General features: G+C 46.3%; 1 protein-coding gene across 1 annotated transcript in view; it reads right to left on the bottom strand.

The window, feature by feature from the left end:
* Positions 1-503: 503 nt before the first annotated feature.
* Positions 504-21,372, bottom strand: part of LRRC8C (leucine rich repeat containing 8 VRAC subunit C) — a 59,420-nt gene continuing 38,551 nt past the window's right edge. Inside the window, exons 2-3 of the mRNA XM_080348867.1 lie at positions 4,982-5,123; positions 504-2,783 (exon numbers count right to left, since the gene is read on the bottom strand). Coding sequence (XP_080204993.1) covers positions 513-2,783; positions 4,982-5,119 — 2,409 coding nt within the window. The 5' untranslated portion in view covers positions 5,120-5,123 and the 3' untranslated portion in view covers positions 504-512. The remainder of the gene's footprint in view (positions 2,784-4,981; positions 5,124-21,372) is intronic.

Below are 21,372 nucleotides of genomic sequence, written 5' to 3'. Positions count from 1 at the left end.
AGGATGGTCAACCCAGATTTGATCTTGTTAGATGTTGAACACCTTCTGCCACTGAAGAAAAGAGGAAACAAGGCATTCAACACATGCAGCACCACCCGTTGAAGACCACGTCCCAAGGAACTAACAATAACCAGGAAGACGATATAATAATCTATTACAAATGATGTAACCCAAAGCATACAGCTTAAACATAGTTCCCCTCTTGGGATTAGTCAAAGGAAAAAAAAATCAGCAGATAAAACCATTTACTTTTACCAGTAAAAATTAAGTTACAGACACCCTTGTTCTCAGGGCAAAACAAACTTAAAAAATACCTTAAAACAGTGAAAAAATACAAGAAAATTTTATTTAAAAATATATGAACTCCTTACTCCAAATTTGTTTGTACAGAAAGGATTTGTTTGAAAAAGAAAAAAAATAATGACAAACTAAATGCATATTTGGAGTATGCACTTCCTACAGTATATTTGGTAGAAGCGTTATTTCTGTAAAACTGAGTGAGAAGACGTTAGTTATTCAGCTTTCATCTGTTCCCTGACGTCAGAAGGCAAAGTTTCAAACAAGGTGTCCTCTACAGTGAAACCAGTCCGCTTCAGAGCTCGGCATTCACCGAGCTCAGGTGGGAGGATTTCAAAGTGATTGCCTTTAATATCCAAGTGCGAGAGGAATACCAAATTACCAATTTTAGGTGAAAGGACTGACAAGTTATTTTTCCCGATTTTCAGAGTCTTAAGTTTTTTGCAAAAGTAGAGTTCATCTGGCACGCTCTCCACTTTGTTGCAAGTAATGGAAAAGTACTGTAAACTCTGCAGAACTCCTATTTCAGGTGGGATAAAGCGAATGTCATTGTAAGACAAATCCAAATATCTGATTTTGTTGCATAGGAATAGGTGGGATGGAAGAACCTCTATTTTGTTATGGCTGAAGGAAAGCCGCTCGAGACTAGTGAGCTTCTTTATATGCTCTGGGATGTACGTTATGCTGTTGTACCACAGCTTTAGGATTGTCAGTTTTCGCAGATGTTGAAAACTTACTATTTCTTCAATGGATTTGAGGTTGTTTTCCTTTAGATCCAATTCCTGAAGGCTGAGAAGGCTGAAGACTGCATGAGGTATGCGCTCTAAATCACAGTGAACCAATTCCAACTGTGTCAGGTTGACCATCTTCTTCAGGTTGTTGAGCATCACTAATTTAGTGCCATCATTATAGATGCACAATTTTTGCAGGTGACTTGAAACATCGACGGCAGATTGTGGGATTTTGGACAAATTACTTTTTATGTAAAGAACTTTAAGGCTTTTAAGTTCCCGAAAGGACTCCAGTGTAATGTTTTTGGAAATATCGTGACTTAGGGAGCCAATTAAATAGAGCTCTTCCAAATTTCTGAGGCCATACATCCAGTGTGGAAGCTCTCTCATGTCATCAAACTTCACGCTCAAGATCTTGAGATTCTCCTTCAGAAACGCCAAGGCAGCACTGTGGATCTTCACAGAGCACTGGTGCAACGAGAGCTCTTGGAGATTGTCCAACTGTGCAATGGTTGCTGGTATCATTACGTTATTAATTATTTCAAGTTTTAACGACTGCAGCTCAGTAATTTCAAAAACTGTGTCTGGTAGTCCAGAGAGCATGAAAAGCTGTAGCTCCAAATGGCTGTGGGAGTTTGTCTGTAGCCTCTGTCGCAGTTTATCTGCAGTCCACTCGTTGTTTAGGTTCAGCTGTTTCAGCTTGTTTTCACTGACCTCAGACAGGAAGACAGCAAACCTCTTGGAATAGAGAGGATCATACTGATCGATCATATGAAGCATAAAAGCAAAGTCATTCTTGACATCTGGGATATCATCTATTCCTGTCTCTTGCCGAACATATTCAAAAGAATATTCTTTCAGTGAGCGGTAGAACAACCAGTACAGTGTGTAAAGGCATGTGAGGCCGTAGATGCTTACAAAGCACAGGTAGCAGTAGGAAAGTTTAGAGAACAGATGTGCCATCGTGTGATTGCAGCAGAAATTCTTATATCCTGTCATGTCTTCAATATCAACATTACAGACTACTGTAAAATTGACTTCTGACACAAGTGCTGTGTTGTAAGCAATAATAATGAGGAATTTAATTACCTTAAGTACAGTCTGGCGAACGTACATGACATAGAGTATATCGCCCTCCTCAACATGCAGTCTGAATTTCTTCACCTTTTCAAAAAGTGCTTTGGCCTGCTCACCTTCTTTCTTATCTAGTGCCCCAGGTGTTCCCTTATCCACAACTAACTTCTCAGGGATTGATTTTAAAGACTGTGTCTTGACCAAAGTGCCCTCAGCGTTTGGCTGGATAGTATTAGACTTGTTTATGTTGTTCTTCCTGTTGTCTTTCTCTTCAGAGTCTTCCCCTGACACTTCCGATAAGGCTCTTGTTGTCCAAGGAGAATCGAAACATTTCCCGAGTATTGAAATGAAGTGTTCAATTTTGGAGCTCGATCCAGGGAATTTGAACCAGAAGTTACTACACAGCATGAAGACCAGCGTGTGTATAAGGACGAGGTAAGGGAAGTACTTGGCATACCAGTGCAGGGCACGTTCGTAGCACACCTGATTTATAAAGCTGTATTGCTGAAGGTCCAAATCAGTCTTCAGCCCTTTCATCTCAACTGTAGCTGGAGGGGTGGATGGCTTGAGTGGAGGAAGGGGGGTTGTATCTGGGATTGTGTTAAACACATTGGAGCTGTTAGATTGGTTCTGGCAAGGCTGTACGCGCTTTGGAAGGCATATTATCTTGTCTTGCATGACCTGAAATACACAAAAAGATATCTTTTAAACCGAGGTACAAACAATGGTGGCAGTACCAATGGTAGCTGTCCTTGGAGTTCCTCCAGCTGCCAGGCATTCCTCCCCACGGCCTGGTTCTTGGTCCCACAGGCTATCATTATTATTATTATTGTTCCTAACAAGATGCTTGTTCTCCATGGCAAGAACTAGGTCACCTCTCTTCATCTATGGCTAGCTTTCCAGAATTTGAATAACGGGGCATTGAGATAATCCACAAAAAGGAAAAGTGTGGGTAATGCTTCCAGAAAAGGCCAGGGACCTCCTGCATTGCTCTCCCCAGAGTCAGACTGTTCTTGCCAGGTGTATTCACCCTGGCTACGTGATGTTCGGAGATAGCATAGGCTTGAAAGCAGCGTAACTGCATTCATGTGGCTGTACATTCGCACTGTGATGTCTTATCACACCAAAAATGGCTGACAAAGGGCTAACATTGGCATATCTATGCTGGGACATTATTAATCCTCAGTCTTAATAAAGACAGATGGAGATAATGGATAATTGATGGCATTTGTGTGCGTGTGTGCATGGATATAATTTTTATTCGGTTTCTCATACAAATACATAGAGTCCTCACACCATGCACTTGGGAGAAAAAATGTAGCTCTGTCCTTCTGTCCTTGTGTCTGTCTACAATGCAAAACAAAGCAACTTTCTTAATTTGGGCTGGCCGGCCATGTTGACAAACTGAGGTCAGAGAGCCTTTAGGGACCAACCACCTTTGGTTTAACTTGGGATAACAGTTTGTGTTCAGTGCAAGGCTCCCTACAGGTCTGAATTTAAAATGCTAATCCATTGTGATAAACTGAGGAGATCTGTTATTTGTCCTGAATGACAAACTGGGATTAGCCCAAACTAAGAATATGTGTGTACTATAGACGTATTCTTTGACATCATGGTTGTTCAAAGCACTAAATATAGGGTATGCAATGAGAACTACCAAAATCAGATCTTCCTCAATGATCCACCCTGGTGCAGGGAGATGCTGAGATGAGAAAACATGTGTTTTGAAAAATATCAGTGTCATAACTGTTAACACATCAAAAACTCCTGCAGTTAATCTTTGTCTGTAAATGCTGTTCCGATATACACGCTTACTTACACCCTGGATTTGTGCCTCTGGTAATAAGCGGGAATTTAAAAAATTGCCTGCTATTTGCCATGTTTCCAAACACTATTTTCAAGAGTGCTTTATCCAATCAAGCACGTAAACTCAAAAATAACCCATGTTCTACTTTGTTGGCTTAAGCAAACACTTAGCTACTAATGCAAAATTCAGCCATATATAAAGACATTTTTTAAAACATGGACATAATATCTTTTCAACTGAAAACACTTGGAGAATAGAGGCAAAACTACAGTTGATTTAATGTGAAATTTGGAACATAGTATGTGCAAATCTTGGGCCATGTAAGTGAGCAAATTGCCCTGAAATAAGAGCTCTACCAATGTGTCCCTTTAGCTCCACTTCTAAGTCATGCCAAGAAATGTGAGATCCATGTTTGAACTAGTACTATGACTTTCTATTTTTGTGAAGTCCTTCCCAAACAGTACTTTCCATTTCTTTTCAGGTCTTGGCTCTTTAGCAAAATGTAACTAACAGTGATTGACAGTAACGTCAATTGTTTACATGGAAGCATCCTCAGACATGCTTTGGAATGGAAGAGGCATAATATTAGTTGTGAGTGGTGTTAATAAAATAATCATTCATTTCAAATATCTTTGAAGCATAACAACAGAAAGAATATTAACATTTGCCAAATCAAGAAAAACAGAATTTACAAAATCACATTTTTCAAACTTTTAAACAGAAAAATGACAACAAATAAGAACTTACAGGGATCATCTGTTTTGTTATGCCAAATTGTGGTGAAAACAGGCATCCAGGCACAAGTCAAACCAACAGGTCTTATCTTAGCTGGCACCGCTCCACTGACTCTAGCGCAACTCTGCTAATTTACAGCTGCTAAGTCTGGTCCATGTTATTTGATGTTGCTACCTAAACAGATATAATCCTGGGACCAGCAAATTTTTGCTTTGTTCATGATGAAACCGAGAGATAAAACAAGACGTGACACAATCCTCCTAAGGACCTTCCTCGTTCGTGGTTTTCTTTCAGCATGCCCGAGAGCACCCGCTCGCTCCCCTCCCATTTGATTTACCTGTAACGTGCACCCAAACACACCGATCATCAGCATGGCGACGGAGAGATAGTCTGTGAACACATCCCACCAGGGCTTCAACACCCTGAACGCCGGCTGCTGCTCCGAGAACTGGCGAAACTCGGTCACGGGAATCATTGTCCTGCAAAAGAGCAAGGGCAGTGCTCAGCCTCCTGCAGCCCGTACCCCTCAGTCTGGGCGAGCAAGTCCTTCTGTGAGGCTTGAAAAAAACCTGCTCTGGAAATGAAACTCCCAGGATGAAAGTTCCCAGCTGCCACCCACACGCTGTGTCGGACACCCCGCCGCAGAGGAGGGATGCTCTGCACAGCCAGGGTCCTGAACATGCAGGCAGGCAAATCTCCCTCTGCATTGACTCCAGCCATATCTGATGGGTCAATGTGGCCTTCTGAACCCCTGAAACCAGCCTGTTCTGTAGACAGAGACGTTCAGCTTTATACACATTAGCCTTGATCTCAAAGGTCTGTCTGAAACGCTTGTCCTGCACTCAAATTTCACAGGCCTGTTTAGCTATCGTGTTTCATTCACTTCCATTTTATTCATAAAGGCTTCAGGGATGCTTTAGAATATTTATGTGCATACTCACTGCAGTTTTAACTCTACTGTGTTTTGAGTGCAAGTTGCTAAAGTGCTTTCGCCAACCAAAACTACAAGCAGATCAAGGGCTTTATCTTCACCCCAGATGTCGAGGCTTACATCACCACCTCCTCTGAAAAATCAGCTAACACATGAGCATGTACAGGCAAAGCAACTCATTTCAAAGCTTATAGCATATTGTGTAATTGAATCCCTGAGATCAAACCAGTACTGAAACTCCCCAGTAAGTTACAATGTAAAGATCAATTTGCATTGAAACATAACAAAAATACTCCCAAAGGCAACTTACGCAATTTGTCCTTAACATCATAAATGCTCACCACAATCACTTCATATCACAGTAATATTGGAAGAGTCCATAATCCTGATCCAGCTGCGCACTGGGACCCATTAGTGTGGGTTTGGTGCCATCCAGCTGTGTGCAGGCTTAGGGATAAGCACACCCATGCTGATACGCTGCCCTGGGACTTACGGGATTCAGTTCATTCAGAGCCGAGGATTCGGCAGAGAGGATTCAGGCTCCAGCAGCTGCAATTCATGGCAAGCATACAGCCATGCTGAGAATTTACTGCTGACTCCCACTGCTCTGGCCATACTCGCATGGAAAGATGCTCAGTTTGACACCTTCTCAGGGACAGCTGTGCCTCTGCTTGCCCAGCTGATCCTCAGGAGGAAACACAGACCCCAAAGGCACAAGGTGATGCCTGTAAATGAATCTGAGCTTTCTGAGTGGGTAGCATTAAAACTTCTTAACCCCTGTCCCCCGCTCCCTTTCTTCTTGCAAGCCCCTGGTGTTGCTTTAAGCACTACTTGGCCAGGCAGCAGAAGCTCCTCTCAGCCTCTTGTCCTTCTAAAAGCTGTCCCCAGGATGCACGCTGCAATGCCAGATGAAATGGCACAAACCTCTCACATAGCTGGTGATCCCCAAGAGGACGGCAGGCTGTCCTCTGCAGCACTGGCAAATTAATAGACCATCAGTGAAAACGATGGCAACGCAAGCCTGACTTCACACAGCCAGCTCAGAGCTCGACAGTGTCCATGCCAACAGGCCTGAATTGCTGCAGTGGTGCTGAAGGAATGCAGCATTCATTACCAAATTGCACACAACCAGGAGCCGCAATTCTGATTTTTGTGTGCCTGTCTTGCAAATGCTCAGCAGACATACCAGGGAAGATAGACCTGTACAGCAGAGAACAGCTCAGGTAGCTGCTGGAACAAACCTTTGTTGCTTTTCCCTTTTATTTTAGAAATATTGGTGGAAAAAACGTATCTCGTAAATTAGAGGTGTCCCATGCAGCTTTAAGCTCATGCCCAGCATTCCTTCAGTTGAACGTGGGGAGAGAAGACCCTGCGCTGGCAGCAACCAGCGGCGTCTGAGCTGAAGAACAACATGCGCTGATCTCTCTCCCACACCTGCATGTGTTCCACTGCCATCAGTAAGGCATTGCCTCCTCTTTTTCATTTCCACATGAAATGTAGGTGACTGGCAATAGCTGATGCTAAGCTTTAAAAAATAATTTTTCTCTGAAGCATTGAAAAATATAGAAAATGCTTAAAGAAATACACTAATACAAATGTTAGCTAATCAGTTGCCACGCAACAGTCCTGCTCAAAGCCTTGTAACACATATACCGCTGCCAGCTCAGGTTTTGAGGCTGCTTACCTGACTGGAATGACATCAGTACACCCAAGTATACATATTGACAGATTGCTTTAAAATCACAACATTTCCTTTCCGCTGCCCCACCCTTAAATAAGGGCTTATAAGTGCTTTTTCGTATTCTGATGTCACAGCCTCTAGAGGTCCTATTTGTAAGGTTTTTCCAAAAGTATAGACAAATTGAGTGTCAGGCAAGACAGAAGCATGTTTCTTGCAGTGGAAACTCTTGAGAAAACACGAGGGCTCACACACACCAAAACACGCAGTGACCCAGGTGCTCCCTGGTTAGATGTCTGAGCAGCTCTGTGGATCTGAGCCACGGCGTTATGGAAGTTCGCAGTACAGAAACAGGGGCAGTGCCCAACAGCAGACGGGACTGGAAACTATCTTGTAAATTACTGTGCGGGGGCAGCTTTCAAGACCAAAAATTAATTTGGTTGTTGCAGTTGATAGGTTTAACTCTGTATTTTTAGGAGTCTTTTTTGTATTATATATTTGCTTTATTTCTTCTAAGTGACATGTGGGGAATTTAGATGATGGCAGGCAGTTTCTGGCACCACAAATACAGGCTGCTCTGATCCCCTGTTCCCTTCAGAGGCTGCTGTTCGCTTAGTCTGACTCCTCATTAGCAGAGTGCGCATCCTGCCACCCTGGTCAATTGGCCAAGCAGAGGGAGACCTACATACAGAGAGCCTCTCCAAGTCATGCTAGAAAACCCATCTGTGAAAGCGCAAGGCTTGCAGTCCAACACCAGACATCAAAATCTGGCTGTCACTTACGTTTATTGCTAAAAAAAAGAAAACAAATGTTACCGAATGATGGCAATGTTACTGTGCATAGTAATGGTAAACAAACCAACAATGTCCAATGACAGACAACGTGTTTTAACTTCAGGAAAAAAGACATTCACAAAAAGCTTTAAGTGGAGATTGGACATGAAGTGGGATAATGGTTTTCCAGCATCCTCTTGAGAAACTTCTCCCTTTGCTGCACCAGCAAGAAAGAGAAAATGCCAGAAAGAAATGTAGAGAAGCCCAGGTGGACCAGTGCTGCTGGTATCTGCACACAGAAAAGAACGACATTAAATTGCTTTGTATTTCTCTCCCTCTTGCCTCTTTCTTCTTTTCCGTTCTGGCCTGTCCAGTGAGCGAAAGGATATTTCTTAGCAGCGGCTTTGAGACCTCAGAAAAGACACAGCAGGCCCTTGTGGCTCAGAGCAATCCTGAAAAGTCCCTCTTGGCCATGGCTGGAGCCCAACTCTTCCCCACTGCTGCACCCAAAGCCACAGCACTGCCAGACACATTTATGACCACACACGAACCAAAATGAAGTCATTCAGCCAATCATTAATTTAAACAAATCAAAACAGGGATGTTAAAAAGTCACACTGCAGCCCAAATCACAGCAGCCCCTGGGACAGCACACCATCCACTCTAGATTCTTGTATCTTCTTATAACATGGAGATGGAAAAAAAGGAGTTGGACATTCCAGCTGTTGAAAACTAAGACAGCATTACTAATGGCACATTCAAAATGCTATTTAATGGAACAATACATCGTAGCTGAAATGTTGAATCTAACTTATGTTAAACACTATTCTAACTTAATTTAAGAAATACTGAATTCTAGATATTAGATAATTTTTCCAACTAAAATCAGAACTCATTCTCTTTCTTCTCTCTTGTATTTCTAATAATCCTCAGTCTCCAGAGAAAAGAAAACTGTACATGAGATAAATCATCTGGTATTCAGCTAAAAAGGACTTGGATTAAAAAGAGTTGTGCTGGCTGTTAAGCACTGCTGCTGAAAAGAGCTGAAGGTTGGCCAATTAAATAAAACAAACAAACAAAAACTAACAAACCAAGCCCACAAAAAACAGGAAACAGAGAAAACTTGATAAGGGAAAACTAATATATGATAATAAGGAGAAATCCAGGTACAAGGAAGGTGTGTCCAGCAGAAAAACTAACTGCAGGAATGAGCTAATACATGGGCAACTAGGAGAGAGATATGATGATTTAATGTGACCTAAAAGAGCTAAGGAGAATAAATAGACCCAAGTCAGAGAGAACTGGAAGCAAATTAGAATTAATAAATCAAGAGACTGAATCAAAGGATGATGGTGAAATGGCCGCACTGTGGAGCAAACCGGCTTCTTAGCAATTTGGCTTCATCAGAGGGAATAAAGGAAAGTGGTGGGGACAGTTTGGAAGCGATGACGGCTCTTGCCAGTGCAGCTAAAGAGAAGAACAAGTAGGTTTTAGAAATCGGGCAGTTCATGTGACGTGCACAGCCGAATATAAAGGAAATTATTTCATTAACTCCCTGCCCACTGGCAGCCCGGAGGATGCTCGGAGATCAGCCGAGGGGTTCTGGGCAGAGACCACCTTTGCAGTGCTGGTGCCCGCGGGGCACAGCTGGGGCTCTGGGCAGCGGCCGAACCTCTGCCCCAGCGCTGCGTCAGCAAGGCCTCTGTGTGAATGGGCAGAGATGCTGACGAGCAGTTTCCAGCAGTAGTTGTAGCCTCCCCACCTCCACCAGCGACAGCAGCCCAACGTACCAGCCCTCCCCAGCCCCGGCATCGCATACCCAGGCTGGCACCGCTTGCTGCCGGGACCGCACGGCCATGCCAGCTGTCACCATACAGCCAGCAAAGCCCTGGGGACAAGCCCCAGCTCCAGCTTAACACTTTGCAAGTAGGTGCTGTGAGCTGCTCCCCATAGCTTCATGTCCACTAAGCTTCTGTCACCTGCCTTGCAGCAGCACTCAAAGGATCCCAGCCAGATGGGCAAACGCTTGGCCACATAGAAGTTTACGCATTTGACCTGTCCAAGATGTGTGTGATACACCCTCTCATCAAGCTCTATTCATCTTGCATTTTGCATCTTGCAAGATGCTGTACAAAAAAACCCCCATATTAATACGCAGAGAAGTGCCCCTCTGGTGCAATCCCAAACAAAATCAGTTTCGGCTTCTAGCAGCTTCCCAGCCCCACACTCCAGCTATTGCTAGGTGACGGCTGGTATTTTTAAGCAGATTCTCACGGAGTAACTTCATTCATCTCATGGAGTGTAACTGTGTGGGTTGACACCAGCCCACAGCAGAAGCAGAGGGTCCATACGGCGCTGAAGAGCACCGCTCCCACTCCGCCCCACTTCAGCTGTCAAGGCACAGCTTGTGGAGACACTGCGATTAAGAGAAGCACAGAGAGTGAAACTGAAAGAAATAATAGGGTGTCCCTGCTTTACCTAACCTGCGGCAGGTCCGCTAGCACCCATTCCTCACCCAGGCAGATGCCAGCAGCTCCTGCCACCGCTCCCCGCCATGGTGAGACGGGCCAGCCTGCCTGTCCCATGCTGCCAGGAAAGCTGCCGACTGGTCTGTGCCCTTCCCCAGGCAACGCTCGATATCAGCCCTCGGCAGCAGCCAGCTTCTGTCCCAGCTACTGCCTCTTTGCCCAGCAAAGCCCAAAGGCCCGTCCCCACACTTTGCTGACCCTCACGTGACAGACAAGCACTGTCACAACTGCTTCGTGTGCTGTATGCGGGAGACCACGACTTGCAAGAGCTACATTTGCCAAGCTACAGGTGTTGTTCACCAGAAGTCAAGCCCTTTGCTATTTTGTTCTTCCAGCAGCAGTTACTCAATCATGTTGCCATGCGTTGAAACAATCGGTGTCATCCAGTAGTTTTAGGGCAACAACCACAACCACAGACCAGAACTAGGGCCCCTGGGTGCTGGATAGGCAACTACCATCCAGAGTTTATTGGTTCAGTAGGGGCAAGGTATGAATAATGCATCAGAGAGAAAAAGGAGGAACTTGGCAGGAGGAGAAACACAACATGTTTACAACTGGGAAGGATAAAAAGTTGGTGCGATTTCTTAAGGTGACTAGAAAAGATGTTTAAACGATTAGCCAGCTGATATTTAACCACATTTCCTTGACATCGCATCAACTTTCCTCAGATGCGGGATCAGCACCACCACCTCCTGAGCATGGCACCAACCCCAGGCAGGTCCCAGATGCTATGGAGATGGCCCTCACCCCTCCGTAGGGAAGGAGCTTTCCCCGTGGCGTGAGGGGCCCGGTGGCCACGGGGCCAAGACCGCAGCCCAGCTGAGTACACTGGGAAGGGTCAAGGCTGTCCTCAAGAGACAACTCAGACTGGGACTGCTTGGTCTTTCACATCAGAGATGTACTGAAAGGAGAAAGTGCTGGGTTATGCAAAGCCTGCCCTACTGGCTGTTTTAAGCATACGGTATGTGTTAGGATAAATTATGAAATGCCTTTTGGGAATAGTGCTGCAAGTAGGTCTCTGGGTTGGTTCCCATACATGATTTATTGCATATTCATCTTCATTAAAGGCACAGAGCACAGCACATATTTAACACACAAGGAGCTTGTGAGCTGGGACCCTGCAGAGCCCAAGTGCTGCAGGCTCTGGGTGCAGGGGCTGCACTCCGGTGGGTTTTGTGTTATGCAGGACATGGCACTGCACACTCTGAACTCCTCAACCTGCTGCTCTGGGCTGTAAACATTTGCTACTCTGCATAAACACCATAAAGTTGCTTTCCAAGTGGTTCTGTGCTGTCTGGCCTTGGCCACCTTGGGCCAGGAGCTGAAGTTAAGCTAAAGTGCTGCTCAGCACAGGGTCTGAGGCTGCACTGAAATGCAGAATTTTGCATCCTTACTTTGCCTGAATGGAACCTACACACTGAGACAGTTAAGGGAGTTTCTCAGCCAGGTTCACAGTGATGTATTCTTAAATACTCTTAAATACTGGCCTATGCAGAGCCCCAAGGCTTGGGGCCGCAGTCTCTGCTAGCCAGGGACAGCAGGCAGAGCCTGGCACTAAAATGGCTCGGTACTAACATCATCTATAATGGCTTCTGTTGATTATAGCTTTGCCAAATTTGCATTTGAGGTTGGGGGCCCTGGCATGACCATAAGGAAAAAACTGCCTGTTTTAAAACAAAGTTTAAATGAGGATATAGCCAGCAACTGTTCAAATCATTTCTAGAAACAAGCTTCAGGGAACAACATTGGACTGCGAGCACTACAAAACTTGTGGTCTTTTTATTTTAAACTTTCCAGAACCCCATGCCCCAAAATTCGCCCTGTGTACCAGGGACACACTTCCTACTGCAGCGTGAGCAGCTGCCCAGAGCTGGCTGGTTTATAAACCTCTGGGAACGGTGGTTTTGCATGTGTCCTTTGATCTCAGCAGTCAAACACTTCATCTTCAGCATGTGTCCAGGATCCCCTCACAGCTCCTGGCACTGCCTGTGCTGGCACTACAGAGCACAGATAATAAACCTGCTTCACTTCATCACCTCACCAGGAGAGGACTAAAAGCGGACACAGGCACAAGGCACCAAGTCTGGAAAACTGAGATTAGACTAAGGGGGAAATAAAATGATAAGAGCTGGAATTAGTAACTTCTAATTCCCAAGAGGTTGATGTTCCAACCTTATCTGTGTATTCTCACACACATTGTACATGCCATGAATAATGTCTGAACTATCCTGACATTCTGTTTCAGTAATTATCTTGCTGTATGTTTGCATTGACCAAAATGTGGAGTACTTTGGTAAGTGCAGATGCTTGGTCAGTTCCCATGCAACACACGATAATAACTCTGCTACTAACTTCTCCCTGTATTTGGGGCATTTCAGGAGACCAGTTTCCCTGCTAGGCTTTACAGTCACTGATGTTTCCTGTAATATAAAGTTAAAAACAAAACAAAAATGCCAAAAGTTTTTGGTTGCAAAAACTACTTCGAATGCTGGTTATTTGGGAATATGGCAAAAAAGTATCATGTGTGGCCACTTTTTCAAACATGACTGGTTACTTTGTTCTCTTGCTCTTAACACAGATTTTATAGGAAGAAATATCACCATTCTGAAATAAGAAATACAAACAAATGATATTGTTGCTTAAACATCCCGCTGTTAGAAACTGGAAAGCTATTAAAAACAAACCATTTGCATCCAAACAAATATTTTTAAAAGTCCTCGTGTTTACTGTATTTTCAAACAAACTACTTGAAATGCATCTTCTTGGGGCTGAGGCTGGTGAGGAAACGTGGCCCAAGGGAAGAGCAGAGCGTGAGTCAGGAGTGCCCGTGGGGTCCCGGCCGTGGGCTCCCTGTGCTCCCGCTCCGGGCAGACACATGGCTGCACCACACTGCTGCTTCTACAGCTGCAAAACAGAAACGCATCTACTTTCTTCACTACCTTTAGTGTGAAATATGAACAAAAAGTACTACAAAATCACAACATACTAATTTGTCCCGTTTTCTGCAACGGTTGAGTCTAAACTCATAGCATGCCAAAACCTCCCTGCAAAGCCACTGGAGTTATTTTGATTTCACATCACCATTACCAAAATTATGTGTCATGGCACTAGTTTGCAATCTAGGGAGCAGATAAAATACAATCAGCCCATAGAAGACATTATTCCAGCAAGCCTAGTTTGGTAGCCCTACAAAACCTGCGCAACCCACGCAGTTTTCATCAGTTTCACTGATGCAGATGAAAGCAGGCTGGCCATGACCGGGCCATCCCCTGCATCGCAGCCCTGCAGAGTAGAAATAGGGTTTCGCTTCCAGATGGGCTGACCGGGGAAGGCCAGGCTGTGCCACCTGAGCTCCAGCACGGGCACCGGAGGGAAAGCCGCCCTCCGTTACACCAGCTGCCGCAACCGAGCTTCCCCAGTGCCCCAGCTCTGCAAGTCCACAACTGTGGGCAAGACTCCAAGAAACCATTGGGGATTTAATTGCTTGAGAAAACTGAGAAGGGCATAGCTTCCAGAAACTTGCTGAACACCGAGACCTTTTCCATTCTTTTCCCTCTGAGTTAGCGAAGCCCACGCTGCACGCACCCAGCATACACTTAGGCTCCCACTGTCTCTCTGCCCAGCACCCAGGAGCGAGCGTGGCAGATTGAGCGGTGAATCCCCTGCTCTGCTGCCGGTGCCACCTGCTGCAGCAGTGGCAGCTCAACACCTGAATCCAGAACTAAGAGGAGACATAAAGAGGAAGCAACTTTAATAAACTGCAATTCAAAACATACGTTGCAATTTCCACCTACGCGTACAATGAGTGCCGCTTTGGCGACAGATCCCAGACAATAACTTTGTTGTTTGTTTTAATTGAGTCATAGTACTTTTTCATGTATTACACACCAAAAAAGACTTCCTATTGTCAGCAGCTCTTTGACTTCAGCTTGGTTGGACTGCAGGGAAAAAAATGTTCAGGGCCAGATTCTTCCAGATAAAGTCTCAGTGAAATCAATAGGAGTTGTCTCTGTACCAAGCACATAAGCCTGTGTGGAGATTTGGCTTTCCTGAGCTATTTGTCCAAATCTAAAGAAAAGTACACTCTACACATTTCCATGTCAAAGACGACTTCAAAGGCAAGACTCACCATTTTTCAGCTCTGGGAGTAACATTCTTACTTTATCAGGGCTATCACTCAAGCTGCCGGTCCTCTTTCCAGAGCTGCAAAATGATTTAATGCGACTGAAAACCTTTAACAGCACACTAAAGCACTGAGCAAGAAACTATGCAGTAAGTGGTATTTTAGTACTCCTGAAGTATGTCTAAGTGATTGAGAAAAGTAAACTCGCATCAAGTTTTAATGAAAGTTTCAGAAGGTTTTCCACAATCACTTACTCAACATATCCATAGATAATGGAGACAGAGACAATGCCCCAGAATGTCAGAGGACAGACAATATCACACAAACCAGTGCCATTCATTGTGAAAGGAACAGGCAGGGGCCTTGGGCTAATACAAGCGCTCATGACAAAAAATGTTCAGCTGCTATAATTAAAAATTAATTCCTAATTGGGACAGGAAGCACAAAGAGTCCATTCTGAGCCTTAAGCAGCTCAGCCATCTGAAAAGTTAGTTAAAAACTTTTTATGCAGTGATTGAGCCAAAAAACGTTAAAGAAATGCCTGTTTTCATGAGTTGTGAGACTTTTTCATATAAAGGATCTTTTCTGCTCGTGCTTGCGGGCTGCACAAGAGAGCTTTCTAAACTTTGTGATAGTCTCATAAAACATGGATCCCCAAGTGCCTGGATAAACATACAGGTATTCTCAGACTGAAATGCAGCTCACGTATTTTCCTCCCCGCAAAACATCCTTTGTGACAAAACCCCCTAATGAGAACGATAAAGTTCATGGTCCCATCCATACTCCTGAAAGAATAATAAAGACTAACATAAGTAAATTCAAGTACATAAAATGGAAGTGATTTACACATACTTGAAGATAAACATGAACAGCTACAGAACCAGAATCTCTATTTTCATAAGATGACTTTTAAAGATCATAAACTTCAGAGATGTGGAAAACCAGAGCTATCTGCCTAAACTCTCTATTGGAATCCTTCGGTATGGTGTCCAGCCGTGGCTCACTGAAAAGGGATCAGCTCTAAACTTGTTCCTCCAAAAAGTCTGTTGCTGCATCAAAAAACAGAAAGAAAGGCTGTGCCCACCAAGCCTAAACTTTGTGAGATCCAAGCAGGTGATGGAGGGTGGGGAGGGCTGTTCTGACCATACTGTAGCAGGTGTGCAGGTCTTTGAAATTATTTTGTCATGGGTAAATGATAGCAAAGAGCAAATACTCTTTTTAATCTCATTGCAGTTACCAAAGGGCCTTTCCAGCAATACTGTCTGCGAACACCCATCCTGCTCTATAAGCTTGCATGAAAACTATCTACCCCTGCAACAGCTCATCAAGCATTCACATCAACTGGAAAACGATATCTCTAAGGGTGCTTGCCCACAACACCAAACCTGCTTTCTGACAGCAACCTGCGCTTCTGAGCTGTTGCATTCTGTGGTAAATCACACGTGTATCGGGATGTCACATCGCTGCATGCCCAGGGCAGGGCTTGACCCGTGCTCTGCTTCACCACATTCTCCAGAGCAAGCAATTCATCCAAGCTGCCACCTCTCTTTCTGTGATGAATAAATAAACTGGAAATGTTCTCAGTGCTTCAGCAGCCTTATTGCTGGCTTCTTGAATTTTGGATCCTCATCAGTACAAAAATCTCTATGTGCTATTGCCGCTGAAGGGAGACATGAGCCAGCATCTCCGTTTTCAGCAGATCACCGTTTAGCCCAGGATTTGAAATTGGTATAAAAGGCTGGATGCTGGTCACCTGAAAGTCAATGGAAAAGTTAAATTTTACTTTGGCAGAGAGAAAAATGGATTTTTAATGCTATTATACAGGACCAAATATTTTCACATATGCTGGTTCAAATTCAGCGGCACTTTGTACACTCACTGTGACAGCAGCATTAGCAGCTTTCCATGGAGAACAGTGCCTTTCTGTGCCTCAGGGGAGGCCCTTGTTCTACTTCAAAAACCAATAAAACACAAGCACTCTATCTGAATGCAAGATTCTCCCAAACAAATGGAAAACCTGCAAAGCACATGCACAGCACTATTCTACCTTTAAAAAACCTGACCTATCAAACACTAGATTGTAAATCCGTCCTTCATGAGATGGAAACAGAGTGGACACAACATCCATACTGGAAAAAAATGCCAAGAAAATCATCCTGTTCCAAGCTTACGACTTTCTAGATGATACAGTTGTAAAGTTTATGCTGTGTATGATTAGCTGCTTTTGTCAGGCACTAAAATGTAGGATGAATACAGTGCAGGAAAGCTGATCCAGGGTCTGCCAGGCTTGAAGAGAGCTCTAAGGCACTACCTGGGATGGGAAGACAGCGATGCCTGTCCTGTGTTATGAGTGAAAGCACTGGAGCAAATGGCATATTCACACATGCCCAAGAAGGTGAATCAAACCTAATATAGTGTCTTCTTAGTGGGAAAGAGATCTTAGAAACATGAACCCCAACAAAAGCTATTGCACTATAGCTTGAATTTGCAGAGTTTCATCACACAGAATCCCTGGGCAGACAGCTAAAGGATGAAGAAGCGAGTAAAGTTTCCATTATGTTGAGTGTGTGAAATCCAACACTTGTTAACATTCTTCTGACAAATCGTTCTGGAAGGAGAATGGTTAATTTGCTTTACTAAGTAATGTCTTAAGGGAAGTATTTTGGGGTCTTTTTTTTTTTTCCCCTGAGATAAGTTGTTTCATTTTCAGGGTTTTCTTTAATACAAAGGCCCTGCCCTTCACAACTCTATAATAATAAGGGCAATATCTTTTCACTAAGTTTTCCTCAAAGAGGAAAAAAAACCCTGTAAAATTAAACTCTAGCTCCTATTATTGTGAATTGTTTGGATGGTAATTGATATTTAGGGTTTTTTTTTCCTTCCTGCAGCATTCAAAAAGGCTTGTGCTGGGAAGTGCCTTCTGATGCTGAATAGGGGCCACTTCAACCAGTTGCAACTGAGGTCAACAGACAATCAGGGGAACTGCTCCTCCCTGCACTCTCTGACCCAATGCATTATTTTGGGTTTACTGTGTTGTTACTCTGGCACTAAAATCACCTGAATATTGTTTAACCCTCTCTATCGCCCAATCCAGATGCCGCCCCCCTCCCGGTCAGAGACCCTTATCATGGGCCTCAAAAAACAGATATCAAAGTGGGATGCGGCTGCCTCAGAAAATCACCTTAAACCAGTACAGAAGCTGACTGCAAGATAGCACGGGGGCAAGGAGCTTCTGTGAAGAATTCAGCTGTCTCTGATTTTGTGCTTCACTGACAACCAGCACTGGCCTTTTCCAATACTGGGCACAAAAAGTAACTAGATTAGTAGGCTTTCCATCATTATCTTTCTTTCTAAAACTGTTTACAAGAGTAAATAGTAACAAAAACCCCACAGAAAGTCATATTACAGTAAAACCTTCAGCAGTGCCCGTTATTATTCAGACTGGAAGAAAATAGCATCACGGCTGCCACACATTTAGCAAACTCAGAATACGACTGGAAAAGGAAATGATTCAGAAACCACAGGTGCTCAGCACCGGGCTGCTGTGCCTCGCTGGCAGCCCCTGGGCACGGGCACTTGCGAGACAGCAGGAATCCAAGGCCAGGTCGAAATTAGGGATCAACTCAGAACGGGGCTCAGCCCAGTGCTGGATGCTGATCTACACCACAGTCACAAATAGGCATTTCCCAGAGAAGAGTGAGCCCAGGGGAGTGAGTGCTGCCCTCCTGACTGCTGTGATCTTCCCAAAAAGAAAAGCAAAAGCAGGTCGGATACACGGGGGGGAGGGGAAACATGCATATTTGGTTGAATTGGGAAAGGAGATTTTTATTGAAAAAATTATTTCCAATATTGCCATCTTTTTCTCCACCATCTTGCAAAGCACCTTTCTACCTGTCCAGTCTTTTTAGAGCATCATTCAAGCCTACGGTGTTCTTTGGCAGCAAACATGTACATGTGTGTCTACAAACAGTGCTGCCCATAATACCGAGTCTTTTCTCACAGAAAGTACTTATTCAAGAAAAAAAAAGGTAAGCCAAAACTCACATACTTATCTGTGCAAAAAAAAACTATTCACTTTTAAACGTTTTCATCCTAATGAAATTATAGTAGGAGGCATTCGGCAGTCTTTCATAAGCCTCTCATTTTGCTTGGTCAACTCTTTCCAGTGAACTGGACAAACTGCATTTCGCGAATAATGAACAAAACCACCCATCACACTGCGACAAGGCAGAGTTGGTTTTAAACCGACTTCAAATCAAGATCGCATATTCCTTTTCTAAATCTCCTCGAAAACAAAGCCACTGACGCGGGGGCTGGCAGTGCCGCCAGGGGCTGCGCTCCCTCCCGACCCGGCGGCAGGGACCCCCCGGGGCACGGAGCCGCTGCGCAGCCCCCGCGGAGGCACCGCGGTCCTTCTGCCCGCCGGCCGGCGCAGCGGGAGCGCGGCCGAACCGCCACCTCCCCGTTCTGCTCGCAGCCTCCCCGTAATGCGGGTCGTCTTGGGGTTCTTCTTCGGGAAAATACCTTCAAGGGCTTTCCCCGAGCCGCCCGTCTCCACGGCGACAGTTTCGCCTCCCCCCGCCGCGCAGACCCTGCCCCCGGGAAGCCCCGCTTGCCTCCGGGCCGCTCCCCCGCCGGGCACTCCCGGGGCCGCCCGAGCGCCGCGGCCCGGCAGCGGGGTGCGCCGCCTGGCCGGGGATGGGAGGGATGGGGCGGAGGGGGCTGCCGCGGCCGCTTCCCGGCGCCCGTCCGCGGGGGAGGAAACGGCGGCGATCCCAGATAAAGTTTGGCTCCCCCGGCGCTGCCCAGGGCGGGGGGCGGCACGGCAGATGCCGCCGGTAAGCAGAGCGCTGCCCCCACCGGGCCGCTCCTCCTCGCGGCGGCTGAGTCCGCGCAGCCCCCCGAGTCCCCTCCCCGCAGCGATGCCCCAGCGCGGGCAGCGGCCGCCCCGGGGAGCGGCGGGCGGGGCGCGGCAGTGCCTACCTGGTGCGGGGCCGGGCGGGGGACGCGGGGTCACGGGCGGCGGGGCGGCAGCGCGATCATGCCGCGGTGCGGGGCTGAGCGCAGCGGGCAGGGCCGGGCCGGGCGGGGCGGGGAGGGGAGGCCGCCCGCCCGACAGCTGCGCTCCGCCCGCCGCCGCCCCGCCCCCTGCAGCCGCGGGGCCACGTCTCCGGTCTGACGCACGCGGCGGCGGCCGGGGGGCGCCGGTCGGGCCGGGCAGGGCAGCCCCCGCTGGCGGCGGCGCTCCCGGCGGGCCCGCCCCGCAGGCCCAGCCGCGACAGGCGGGACAGCCGCGCTCCGCCCGCTCCCGCTCCCCCGGAGGCCGGGCAGCAGGGGGCCGCTAACGGTAACCGGCAGCCGAGGCCTCCGGGAGGGCCCGCGGCATCCTCGGCCGCGCCCGGACGGAGCTGCGAGTCGGGGGCTGGCTGAACAAACGCCGCATAAACAGGCTGGTTTGGGGCTTGTGTCTCCACAACGTGCAGTCGGTGCCGCGGGCAGCGATGCCGGGTGGAGGGCACCACGGGGGGCCGTCCCCACGCCGCGGGCGGCTCCGGTCCGTGTCTGGAGGATGGCAGCAGAAATTGTTACGGAAAGACCTTGACCTCAACGCACAGAGCTGTGGAAAGACTATAAAGAGACCAGGCTATAAAGCGCCTGGGATTCCATTAACAATAGAAAAGTGTCCCAAAGAGTGACAATTGGAAACACAAACTTCTGGCCCAGCGCTTCAAAAAGCGCAGACTGAAAACTGCTGCTGAAGAAACCACATATTTGAAGGGACTTTTGTTCAGCATTTCCAAGAAAGATTTACATCTCTGGCAGAACGAAGAGACAGGATAAATTCTGCATCAGAGGGAGGTACTTGCCCTCTAATGACTTGCCCCTAACCTTAGGATAGCATGTATATCCCCCTAGGGGCCTTACAAATATGTAAACATAAAGAAATACAAATATATAAGCTCACTAGGGGGGAGTTAATGGAAACAAATACAACATGAGGCACCACAGCTGTTTTGCCGCAAAAAAAAATTAACTGTGTTGGGATGCGGACCAAAGGTCTGCTGTGGGTAATTCTGCCTTCACGTACTCTCTGACCCATCTGCCTCAGGGACTGCCGAGGGCAGACACAGGTCTTTCGTTTGGGAATTGCTGGTGTGATTTATAGCTGTGGGAGTCCAGCTCATCGTTTGACTAAAGTGTTTGCTTAAGTGCTTTGCCGTGCAGAGCTGCTTTCCTCAGCTAAAGCCTTGAGGCTTTCTGAGGCACCTCAAGAAACAAGGGTCTTAATCTGGCAGGAGCTGGAAGAGGTTTTTGGCATAGCTCCTTCCCCGTCCTTCAGAGCCGCCAGCCTAAAAGATGTCAGCAATACTGCACCATTACGTAATTGTAAGCATTAGCCCCATGCTTTGGGGGTATGGCTGAGGAATAAAACGGGACGAATGAGCAAGGTTTCCATATGGATGAAAGCGCCAGGTTTCTTTTTTGAGCTAAAGGAATGGTTATGGCAACCACTGTGTTCGTTTTCTTTTTATTGGTTTCTTTCCATTACTCTTCACTCCTGGCAGCAGCTTACAGAATCCCTCCCTGTCCTGGACGGTTTCTTCTTTCAGATGTTTGCAGACAGTTGTTCCACTCACCCTTTCGTCATCACTTAGCTCATTTAATCTTTTCTCATAAGTCAGTCCCTCCCATTA

This window comes from Nesoenas mayeri (assembly GCF_963082525.1).
Source record: "Nesoenas mayeri genome assembly, chromosome: 8".
NCBI classification, from domain to species: Eukaryota; Metazoa; Chordata; class Aves; order Columbiformes; family Columbidae; genus Nesoenas; species Nesoenas mayeri.
The sequence above is the reverse complement of the archived record's forward strand: the minus strand, read 5'-3'. Positions and strand labels throughout refer to the sequence as shown.